The sequence below is a fragment of the Megascapheus bottae genome, chromosome 1 (genome assembly GCF_031878675.1).
Source record: "Megascapheus bottae isolate mThoBot1 chromosome 1, mThoBot2.hap1, whole genome shotgun sequence".
In the NCBI taxonomy this organism is placed as follows: domain Eukaryota; kingdom Metazoa; phylum Chordata; class Mammalia; order Rodentia; family Geomyidae; genus Megascapheus; species Megascapheus bottae.
In genome coordinates, this window is record NC_143509.1 from 21513916 (window position 1) to 21525986 (window position 12071).

General features: G+C 36.9%; 1 protein-coding gene across 4 annotated transcripts in view; it reads right to left on the reverse strand.

Moving 5' to 3' along the window:
* Zbbx (zinc finger B-box domain containing) overlaps window positions 1-12071 on the reverse strand; it is an 88647-nt gene that overhangs the window by 27853 nt on the left and 48723 nt on the right. For 3 of the 4 annotated variants that reach the window (XM_090338504.1, XM_090338514.1, XM_090338531.1), the window contains 6 exons: window positions 10635-10755; window positions 7507-7619; window positions 6220-6320; window positions 4580-4659; window positions 2695-2837; window positions 498-805 (listed from right to left, as the gene is read on the reverse strand). In XM_090338504.1, the coding sequence (XP_090194630.1) occupies window positions 498-805; window positions 2695-2837; window positions 4580-4659; window positions 6220-6320; window positions 7507-7619; window positions 10635-10755 (866 nt within the window). The remainder of the gene's footprint in view (window positions 1-497; window positions 806-2694; window positions 2838-4579; window positions 4660-6219; window positions 6321-7506; window positions 7620-10634; window positions 10756-12071) is intronic. The other variant, XM_090338521.1, reaches the window with a different exon arrangement.

The following is a 12071-nucleotide window of genomic DNA, read 5'->3' on the forward strand; positions in this document are numbered from 1 at the left end:
GACAAAGTAGGGAGCAGAAAGCCAGGCCCCCAAGTTGAAATATCGTAGCAGCAGCCAAAATATTTCTTCCTCAGCTTTTTTTGTTCTCTTTTGAATTCCTTCTCCAAAAATTCCATTTTCAGTTAAGTATTAAGAACTATAAAAAGGGGGAATGTACCCAATTTCCAAGTCACTTATTACTATTATGATTCCTGAGGGTTTCTAGTATATAGAATAGGTTTAAATATAATTTTACACGTGATAACAATGAGTCACTTAAGCTCTATTTCTTTGGAGTACAAATAATTTTTGTTAAATCTACACGCCCTGTTCGAGCAAGTCCTGTACTGTTCTCTTTCATCAATAGGAGCTACTCTTGGTTTGTTGTTAAGTTCGCTGAGAAAAAGTGAAGCTATATACACAAGAATGGATAAGAATGCACTGGATCAAATTACATTTCTCTTTAGAGATGCTTTATAGAATGAAGCATTACAGTAATGAATATAAAGGGCTTTTACCAGTGGCGATGTGGTAGCTTTAGAATCTCCTAGGCAAGTCCTTCCATGCAGGTTGCTATGCTCCAAAGATTCCCCTGTGTCTTCACAAAATTTCTCCTCAATGGAAAGTATATCTACATCTGTTCTGGAAAAGGAGTCCTTGCTCTCCAGCGCTGGGTAGTCACCATCCTGTATTTCCTTACTTTCTGTACTGATACCTTTCTCTCTTCCATTTCTTGCAGAAGAACTACTTTCCCCTATGTAGTCAATGTCAGGAGAATGAACAAGTTTATCCAAAGTGTTGTTGGCATCTGTATCTGATGTTCCTGCTGTGGAAAGCACACATTTACAAGAGGTAAATTAATAGATTTCATTAACATATTTAAATTGTTCATAAACCCAAATTTTAGTAATCAAAACTCTATTATAATTCTGTTACTGAGGATTCAAGGTTAAAAAGCCTACTATACTTATATTCATAAGTGGCAATCACAATTTATACAGTCAAATATTAATGAAATAAACTAATAGAAGCTGGAAAGAGGCTATTTTACAGTGAAATTTAGAATATATATGAGTCTACGTATACTCATAGATATGGCTGTAATATATATGTGTATATACACGTATAGACACACAATTAAATGCTTAAGAACTGTTCAAAATGCTGAGCACTGGTGTTTTGCACTTGTGATCCTAACTGGAGGCTTAGATCTGAGGATTGAGCTTCAAAGCTACCCTGCACAGACAAATCAGAGAAACTCTGATCTTAAACCAGAAAAAAAGACAAAAAAGTTCAAGTGGTAGAGTAACAGCTATGAATGGAAAAAGAGAGGAAGCAAGGCCCTGAGAACAAATCCTGGTATTACCACAAAAAAAAAAAAACATTCCAAGTCATGTGTCATTAAGAACTTGCAAACAAAACAATGAGTCATCACTGTGCAAGTACTAGAGTGGAATAAATCTGAATCACTGACAACAAAAGTAGTTGAAATTCTTTGTAGACACTATGGTAGTGATTTTGTAAATTTCTTACAAACCTAAACATACCCTAAACATTCTTCTGGAACTTGAGCTCAGCTTTTTCTGACGTAACTGGTGCTCTTCACTTGAACATCACCTGTAAGCCTTCATTTTGCTGATTAATTGGAGATATGAAGATCTGCTAAGATTGGCTGTCCGTGGTCATCCTGAGATCTATGCCTCCTGAGTAACTATGATTACAGTCACGGGCCACAAACAATCAGCTCAAAACCCACTGTACTCTTATGTGTGACCCAACACCATTTCCCTTAATGTAATCCCAAATGCAGTAAAACTGTGTCTTATTAAGTTTCATTAATAATTGAGAAAGCCTACAAGCAGCAAGATGCCTTTCAGTAAGGAAATCAATCAAGACATTTACAGTTGATTAATTGGGTATCATTTATTGGTAAAAGTATGATCATTGGTGATGCAGAGCATTCAGGAACGTGGTGATTTCTGCTCAATCCTGCTACAAATCTAAAACAACTCGAAGAACAGTAATTTGAGAGTGGCTTTAAGAATTATTTGGTCATATGTCATAAGAAAGGGTGTCAATGTTTGTGAAGTTATGCACCTTCTATCTGGTGAATATAATGTAACCCTTCTATTGATCACAATAAAAATAAAAAAAATAAAAAAAGAATTATTTGGTCATTCTTTTTCTCATTTTCCCATTGGATATTGGAATCTGGTACTTCCATGTTAAACAATGCTCATTTACAGACCCGATCTTAGCCTAATAAAGGCCTGGATTACAAGTCAGTTCATACTTGGCTTAGTCACTGAAAATGGCCTGAACAGAAAGGGTCCCCATTTAGACTCATTCCCTGCTTTCTCTTACTCCAGTTAGGAGAAAACCATGAGGTTTACAAATTATTTAAATCACTCCTAGAATCTCTCAGGTTGTTTGGACGTGATATATTTTCTTTGTATTGGGTCAGTCAGATATAACTTTTGAGTGGAAGATTGAAGATCACATGGTTCTAATACTGAGATCAACCAAATGAGCTGTAAGGGAACTGATGACATTTGATGCTGATGCAGAGATTGAAAGAAATGAACCCCAAAGCGACTCCAGAACGGGTGAAAATAAAAACTTGCGGAGTCCAGGGTTTGTCTGTTCTATGGACAAATTCGTCTAGACACCTAACATTTATTGTATCTAATTTTAAACAGGAAGAGGAAACATTACCTTGGAAATTCTCCTTACCACAGGAAGAGTCGCATCTGAGGCAAAAACTTGAAAAGTCTGTTTTCCCCTTGTTTGTTATGTGGTGTTGATAGATGTCAATTTCATAAGGGAAACCACTCTTCTGACAATCAGGAAATGCAGAACTTTCCAAATTTGAAGACAAGCACAATTGTCAAGTTAAAAGGTGTGTAATAGAATAGTCTGGTATTTAAAGCAAAGATTCCTCAATATTAAGGTCAGCTTTGTACCATGATATTGGTTTAAGCTTTATTTTTCACAGTCTAAACTTACAGAGAACTAAATTGTATGCGTTAATGGAACAAGCAACTGATCAAATTCAAGTTTGCAATAAAATTTCAATAGCTAGCTATGTCATAAAATTTTGAAATAAGTTTGATGTTCCTTCTTCCAGAGGGAGAATTACCTGAAAAGCCCATCAAAATTTGATTGCTTAACCCATGAACATATTACCTGTTCAGAAATAAACAGTGAGGTAGTGGCCCAAGACTGTAATCCTAGCTACATGGGATGCTGAGACTGGTAGGTTCATGATTCCAGAGCAGTCCAGCGAAAAGTATAGCTGAACAATCTGTAGTGTGCCTTATTGCCAGCAAACTGGAGACCTGCAGTTGGTGGGTTATGGTTCAGGCACTCACACATGTAGGGGAGCAAAAATCAATCAGGGCTGAAGATATGGCTTAAATGGCAGAATGCCACCCTTGCACATGCAAGATCCTCATTTCAAACCACAGTACAAATAAACAATAAAATAATATAGTATTGTGTGGTACTTAGATTTTGATTTTAATAATGATTCTCCATCAAGATATGTATCATTTCAATAACTGATTCACAAAGTAAACTGTTATTCTTCATTAATTTAGGGTATCAGGTATTAAAATTCACACAGGAAGTAATGTAAAGAAAATCTTTTAATTTCTCATTTTCATCATTTCCATATCTTTCAGGGATACCCTGAACTATGGGGTACCTATGAACCCTAATACCTATGAATACTTTTAAGGTTCATAGCAAACTAAAATAAAGAGAATTTCAGGGAATAACGTTCATAGGAAATACATGAACTAAATTCTCAACAACCTATTAAACAATCCAGAAATGAAGCAACATTACAAACTTATCACTGGAGTCTATTTCTTTAAGTTGCTGAAGGTACCATTTGTAAGGAAATGGATAGACTTGGAAAAAAATCATATTAAGTGAAGTAAGCCAGACCCAAAGGAACATAGGCTCCATGGCTTCCCTCATTTGTAATAATTAGTACAAACCTAGGACTCTCCTAGCAGAGGATCACAACAGCTCAAAAGCTATGCATACACACTCGTATAGGATGAAACTAAATGAAATGAACTCTAGGTTATGGAAACAAGATGTATATCTTTGTGATTGTTGTTCTTAATGTACTATGTCATTTCTTTGTACTTTTTTCCCCTATGGTTAATCTCATGTGGTTACTGCATCTGACTCTGTTACCTGGTATATTATGTATGTGTTTATTTGTTTATTTGAAATATGGAAGGGAAGGGGGGAAAATAAAATGATTGGAAGGGGGTGAGGGAAAATGTAGACAAAAACATGAGTAGGGGTATCAATGTGGGAGAAGTAATACACCTACTACCTGAAGAATGTAACTGTAACCCCTCTAATACATTACCGTGACAATAAAATAAAATTAAAAAACTAAAAACAAAAAAATGCTGAAAGTGGATATATAATATTGTTGTACAGAAATTTTTAGAAGGCATAAGTAAAATTTACATTAAAGGCACATGTCTGACCCCATAAATTTCTCATTTAAGGAGATCCCTGAGTGTCATGTGTTTCATTTTTAATATACACTTCCTGTGAATTAGAAAGAGCTTACCTCAGCTGACTGTCTGAATCAGCTAGTTCCACTTTATAAGGCACAGCAGCTTCCTGTTCCTCCATTTCCTCTTCACAAGTCTAATTAAATATATGTAACAGCATATTAATATCTTTAGTAGATTTATTATACATTAGCCAGATAAATGAGGATGGCAGAGTATTTTCTCCTCCAAAAAACTAATATCATGAATATTCTAATCATAGCCTGAAATTCTAGGAGAGCTAAGCAGCAGATCCAATACTTTTTGTTTTGGAAGGGCTTGGAATTGTCAAGCACTGTGTCACAACTAGTATACAGGGAGACTGTAGTAATAATTTCTACTTTATTAGGTAATTACTAAGCACCAAGTAGACTTGTGATTTAGTGGTTCCTAGTTCTCTGACTGCCGTGTTATAAATGTATTCAATGCACCAAGAAGTTGAGAAATAAGAGGTGTGCATATGTATGTATGTGCCTCTGTGTATTTGCACAATGTTTCAAACTAATCCAGAGGAGAAGTGAAAACAATGGTAATAAGAGAACAATAATGGAAAATGGCTACTCAGGAGGCTGAGATCTGAGGATCAAGGTTCAAAAGGAGCTGAGATTCCAATTAACCTCTAGAAAACAAAAAATGGGACTTGGCTACAAGGTAGGTGGATAGCCTTGAGCTGAAGAGCTCAGAGACAGCACCCAGGCCAAGTTCAAGCCCCATGATCCACAAAAAAAAATGGAAAATGTTATCAACTAACCACCTAAACAAGAAAGCTGAGCCATGCACATCTTCTGTAATTATAGCTGCTCAGGAGGCTGAGATCTGAGTGTCATGTAAAAAGTCAGCCTTGGAAGTAAAGTCCATTATACTCTTATCTCCAATTAACCACCAGAAAAATGGAAGTAGAGCTGTGGGTCAAAGTGATAGACTCTGGACTTGAACACAACAAGATCAGGTACCACATCCAGGCACTGACTTCAAGCCCAGTAAATGAGAACAAAAAGACGAAGAAATAAGTAATGGAAGGGAGAGAGGGAGGGGAAAGAATTAAAAAGATACTTTCATCATTCTCATCATTTTATGAGAAAAGTGGTTAATTCTGTAACTGAACTATTGGAAATTCAGAAGTACAGTGATTTTTGTCAAACCCTAAACCTTTAGCCAGGGGCTCTTAGCTCTGTCTGATGGGTCATCCTCTAGATTATTCTATTGTGTGTACTAGGGATTCCTGTACAACTTACTGTGACAATGAACTTCTTAAATCCTAAATGATATGTCTTCCTTTAAATAGACAAGTACACTTTAATTTAGATTCCATTTAACATACACTATATGACAAAACTGAGGTTTATCTACAAGCCTGATAAAGTATAAAATTAAACCAACCAGACACCAAACTACATCCCAGAAGTTAGCACAGTGTAATGTTTTCTCACCTCCACAAAGAAGTAGAAATACCAATTCAGCTCACAAATTTGCCTCTACATTTAAAAATACACCACCTTATTTTTGTCAGTGTGTTTAAATTTAAACATGTACAAATTTCTCTTAAATTCAGATGAATTATGTAAGAAATTGTATCTACAATGATATGGAGGGAGGTGTAACTGTAGGAATATGGATTTTATTTGTTGAGGAACGTAAATAGCAGCTGGATACTTACATCATCCAGTTCTATTATCCTTAGTGATGGCTCAAGTCTCTCTATTTTTATTTCTTCCACGGGCAGATAAAGAGTGGGATGCTGCATCTTGATCTCCTCATCTAGAAAACAAGATTGGAGACAACACTGAAGAATGTGACCATTTCTTTTCTCTGATAATTCTAAAGAATCTGATTACTTCTTATCTGATAGTTTCCTGTCATGACATCATTTTGCAGTCAGTATAAGAATCATCTTTTCCATGCAATCCATACAAAGAAATACTGCTGGTATTCTTCCATTCTAGATAACTATATGGATTCTTAATTTTTATGTTTATATTTTGGTGGATTACTGGTTGAATTCAGGAATTTCACACTAAATAGGTGCTCTACCACTAAACCACACTTCCAGCTTTTTTTGTACAGGTCCACATTGAGATAGGGTCTCCTTTGCCTGGCATCTGCCTATACCTTGACAGCTATCTTAGGCTTTCAGCTATAGCTGAGATGACAGGCATTTCCCATCGTCCCCTGCTTCTCCTCCCTAAGGCAGAGCAAGTGCCTGACTTAGAATTTTGGTCTAATCTCAGCTTTCCACATCGCCAGAATGACAAGTGGGTACCACTACACCTAGCTCTCAGTTAACAGGGAGTCTTACACATTTTTCTGCCTGGGTTGGCCTTGAACTATAATTCTCTCAATTTCAGCTTCCCATATAGCTGGGATTACAGTTATGAGCTACTGGTAACCAGCTGGCATTTGCTTTCTAAATGAAACTTTCTGAGGCAAAGTCAGGCTAGAGAATGAGGGCAGAGCATGCCTGATTCTCATCTGGGAGATAAAGGCAACTTAATTCTTGCTGGAAGTAATTTTTCATATATTTTATTGTAATTAATAGAAGAGTTACATTATATTCGCCAGATAGACAGTGCATTACTTCACATACATTGATACCTTTCTCGTGTCTTGGTCCCCATTTCCCTCCCCCAACCCCAGCCCCTCATCTTGTTTTCCTCCCTTCCCTATCCATGAGTAGCTGGAAGTAATTTTCTTTTCTTTTTTTTTGCCAGTCCTGGGCTTGAGCTCAGGGCCTGAGCACTGTCCTTGGACTTTCTCAAGGCTAGAGCTCTACCACTTGAGCCTCAGCACCACTTCTGGCTTTTTTCTATGTATGTGGTACCGAGGAATCGAACCCGGGTCTTCATGCATGCTAGGCAAGCACTTTAACCACTAGGCCAAACTCCCGGCCCCTGGAAGTAATTTTCAATGATAGATTTCCAAAAGATTTGATCAAAGCCTGGCTGACCATCACTATTATCTTCATTGTCCTCTTTTCCACTACTGGAGCTCTGTGCCTTTCTTGTTTCTTTTTCACACATAACTGGATCGGACAGTGTGTCCTGCAGCTCCTGAGGGGTTCTGCCACATAGGAAAGACACAGTAATTAAGCATCAACATGTGTCCCCTGAAATTTTGTTACTTATTTACTCAAGTGTACACAGAACTACCAACGAATACTTAACTGCACTGTTAATTCATGTCAGACTTAATTCAAAGAAGAAAATGGCTATAGAACAGAATCTCAATGGGTTAAATGTTTTGGAATGCAACTGGACATCACACAAGACTATATTTTTTTAAACAATCACATATCCTACTGTTTAAGATGAAAAACAAAGTGATGATGTAAGTCTAGAATTCTCCCCAAGGCCACACAGAGCCTCTGCAACATGCCATGCCATTTCAAAAGCTCATTTACAAGTGTGTGTGTGTGTGTGTGTGTGTGTGTGTGTGTGTGTGTGTGTGTGTGTTATCTCGCCAGCATGATCAATCAGCTGATGGAGTTCAAAGAGAATTGGTGGGCATTTGTCTGAGCTTCCAGCTTACCAGTGGGGTGATGAAATAGACCCCTAGGATTTGAAAGAGAGATGCTGTTGCTGGGGCAGCTTTATCTAATTAACATTGAGGACCGATAGAGGTAAGGCAAATTGAAGGCAAGGGAGAGGCCCAGGAATTCCCAAAAGGGCAAAAGTGTGCATCACTGGGGTAAGAAGGAAGGTCATCTTTAACTAAGATTAATAGCTACTCAGCTCCTCTAGGCAAGTGTATGGGCTGTCTGAATGACATTAGTAAATATTAAGTTGAAGTTCAAGAAACAACTTCAAATTTTCCAAGGTGTGGTCTATCTTCAGTATGTTAAATTTCGATGGGCAGTGTGTTCAATAAGCACTGGGGTTATCCTGGCTTAACACATGATGAGATTGAGTCAATAATGGTGCAGCTCTGGACATATGGAGTGATTCAGGGAGTGGGTGAAAAGAGGAATTTGAATTTGTACAGCCTGCCCCTTATTCCTATGTCATTAATGGCACTGGCACATTGCATCACATCTTTTTCAAATTGAAAACACAATATTGGCTAATATTCTGATAACACTTGTCTTTGCACACTTGTGAAGATAAAGAATGTATGTTTTCTGATCGTTATAAATGACTTTTGTATTTCTCAGACTTCTGTATAAGCAAACTGAATTGGGAACCCATACATCCATAATGAAGTCATAGACACAAACACCAATATGTACATTCAGAGCCAGTGTCTGAACACCGGATACTGCTTCCTAGTTCAAGCTGACCCTGCTGTACCAATAATTCATCATATAGGCACAGAAATATGCTGATAGCCAGATACCTCCTTAAGAAGTGATCATGTCTCTGATTTTGACCCAAAGACTTAAAGACTCAGGAAAATGGAGCTGAGGTAGAAGCCATTGTTTAATCTATACTCAGTATTTTTCCTAATGAACAAATTTGTACCAATAAAATTTAACTGATTTGCCCAGGAATAAAGAACTAACTATCCCAACAGAAAGCTAAGTCTGGAATTTAGTCTACTCAGACACTAGAACAAATGCTTTTTGATAAAGATGGTACCACAGAGACAATAAATGAAACAAGTGAATAAATGGTATTCACTTCACTGTCTTTTGCCCTATAAACTTCAGCAAATATTTATTAGGCATTGATTAATTAAGCTGAATAAGCATGACAAGTGATTTAAAATCTGATCAGAGAATGGCTGACCAGAGAGTACTTCTTTTTTTTGTAAATGCTCGTTCTCTCTATGTCAGAATATTAGAGGATGAAATGGACCTTTTCAGGCATTGGCTAAGTATAAAAGATGGTGAATCAAGGGTTTGACAGCTTGGGAAAGATTCTCTCCATCTCTTCACTCTTCAGAATGTGGTCCAGGAATCTGGACCACACCTGCACTTTTCAAGGGGTATTAGACATTCAGAGATGCTGACTGTCCGTATTCAGACCTACTGAAGAACTTTGTATTTTCTGATGATTTTTAATGAGGTGTGGAGACTCAGCTCTAGAGAAACAGAGCTTAGGATCTTTACCCTGCCCCTCCAAAATCCTGTGTATCCATACAATGGTGAAATTATGACCATCACATGTGCTAGTAAAGTATGTGTTCTGGTTCATAATTTTGGTTGACTATCTTAGTAGTTTGTAAGCAGTGGATAAAATAGTTGTCATTGATCAACTTGATAGTCAACCTGGATGGAAGGGGAAATTTCTAAAGACAGAAAAACACACCGCTGGGTATGTCTGTGAAGGTGACTCATCCAGAGATGATTAGATCATGGCACCTTTGACTTAATGAATGGATTCATCATTGATGGACAGTCTGATGGCATGCTTTGAGGAGGTAAACAGGAAGAGGAGAGTCTAGTTGAAGGCATAGACTTCAGGGGCATGTCCTCAACCCCTTCCTGTGTTTACCTTTCCTCTCTCTTTTGTCTGCCATGACAGGGACAGATGCCACCACATGCCACACGCTCCCATACCTATAATGCTCTCCACAAGGAAACAAAGGCAAAGCATGTGGTGCCAAAACCCCCAAAAGGATGAGCTAAAATATTCTTTCATGCCTCATGTTGTGTCTGTCAGATATTTTATCACAATGACGAGAAACATCACTAATAGTGCATCTAAGGGTATAGTCTCAGAACAAACCATTTGGGGAGATTATTCATAAGATTATAAATTTAGAAGTCTACTTAAATTGAAAGTATTCTGGGAACACTCTAGCCATCAATGTTTATACAAAATGTTAATGATCTAATAGCAAGATTAACCATTTATTACAATATTTTCCCTATGATTCTTAAAAGTCTATCCTGTTTTTGTTCCTTTTTTCTCACAGACCCAATTTTATGTCTCAAGGCAAATTCTAAATCAGGGTTGCATCCTCTATAAGTATAATTAAAATGACTACACAAACAGAAGAAGCTTCAAAGGGATTTAATATTGCTTTAAAAATAATTATGCAAAGATGAAGCGTACATATAAAATTGCTATAGAAAGGCAGGAACAACCAGCTTTTATGTTTCCTAATAAATAATTTTTAAAATTCAGCAAATACCTCCTGTGTTTTCTAAGCCATAATTTGTCCATATATGATAGACTGTCTTCAGTAAATTCAATATTAATTGGTTCACTCCAAATTTTCAGATTAGTTTGCACTTCACATTCTTCCGATGAGGCTACAAACACAAGCCCAGTGTAAATAATTCATAAGGCTAAGCCCATAAATTCCCCATATCTTCTCTCAAGATACAGAACATACACTTTCCTTTATTAATTTGTTTATTTCAATAAACAAATTCACCAGATAGAAGAGAAGGTGCATTACTTTTCAAACATTGATATCCTTTCTTATGTTTTTGTTCCCGTTTCCCTCCCCTCAACCCCACCCCTCATTTCCCCTCCTATTTCAAATAAACAAGTGAACATCTATATAATATTCCAGGTAACAAAGTGGGATTCTGTAACAATGTGAGATTAACCAAAGGGCAACACAGAGAAAAGAGAAAAACATAATACATAAAGAATAACACTCACTTATAATTAAGCTCTTGCTTCTATGTCCTATAGGTCCATTAATTTGGCCTCATCCTATATGGCCTTATGTATCTAGGGTTTGAGCTATTGTAATCCTCTGCTAGGAGAGTAGAACGCATGATTTTGTATAGCAAAGATGCTTCAGCATTTGTCTGTTCAACAACAGATTAAGATTTAAATGATGCTAAGGTGCCATTTCTTAATGAATTAAGTGACACTTGTAAGCAATTTTCTTCAATACTCCCTCACAATAAAAGAATATGATTGTAAAGGTTTACTGACATAATTTTTTTTAATTCTAACTATGTCTGATTATCTTTAATAACAGAAATAGTAAAAAAATGGAATTACTGGATCAGGTTTTGGCAAAATAAGAGTCCATAAACATCTCACAGACTTTCCTTCCAGGTTGGCTTTGAGCCATGATCCTCAGGTCTCAGCTTCCTGAGTAGCTAGGATTACATCTGTGAGCCACCAGTGCCAAGCTTCAAATATAAATATTTTTAAAGCAACAATTGATGGTGATATACCATATTGCTTCAGATACATTACTGTAGCAACGAAATGGGAGGGACCCATACATTCTAGGGTTCTAGATGTGTGTCATTGTAATGATATTTGTACCACCACTCAAATTTCCACTTCCTCATACAGAGATTCTTTCCATCACCCCCACAAATATATATTCAGGGATAGTAAAGAAACGCTGTGATGGAGCCACAATCCCATGCATCCAATAAATGAAAGAATCAAAGCAAGATTTTATTCATCACCTTATCTCCACAAGTCTAATTGACTGTGGATTTCGGTAATATTCAAGTGAATACTAGGAGAAAGAGTAAATCAGTGGTAGAGGAGTAATAACAATAATAATATCCCAAAGTCTTATGGATTTCCTTTCTTCATTGTATATTTATGCTAACAAATAGCCAAAAGTTCTACTTGTTAAGGCTTGTAG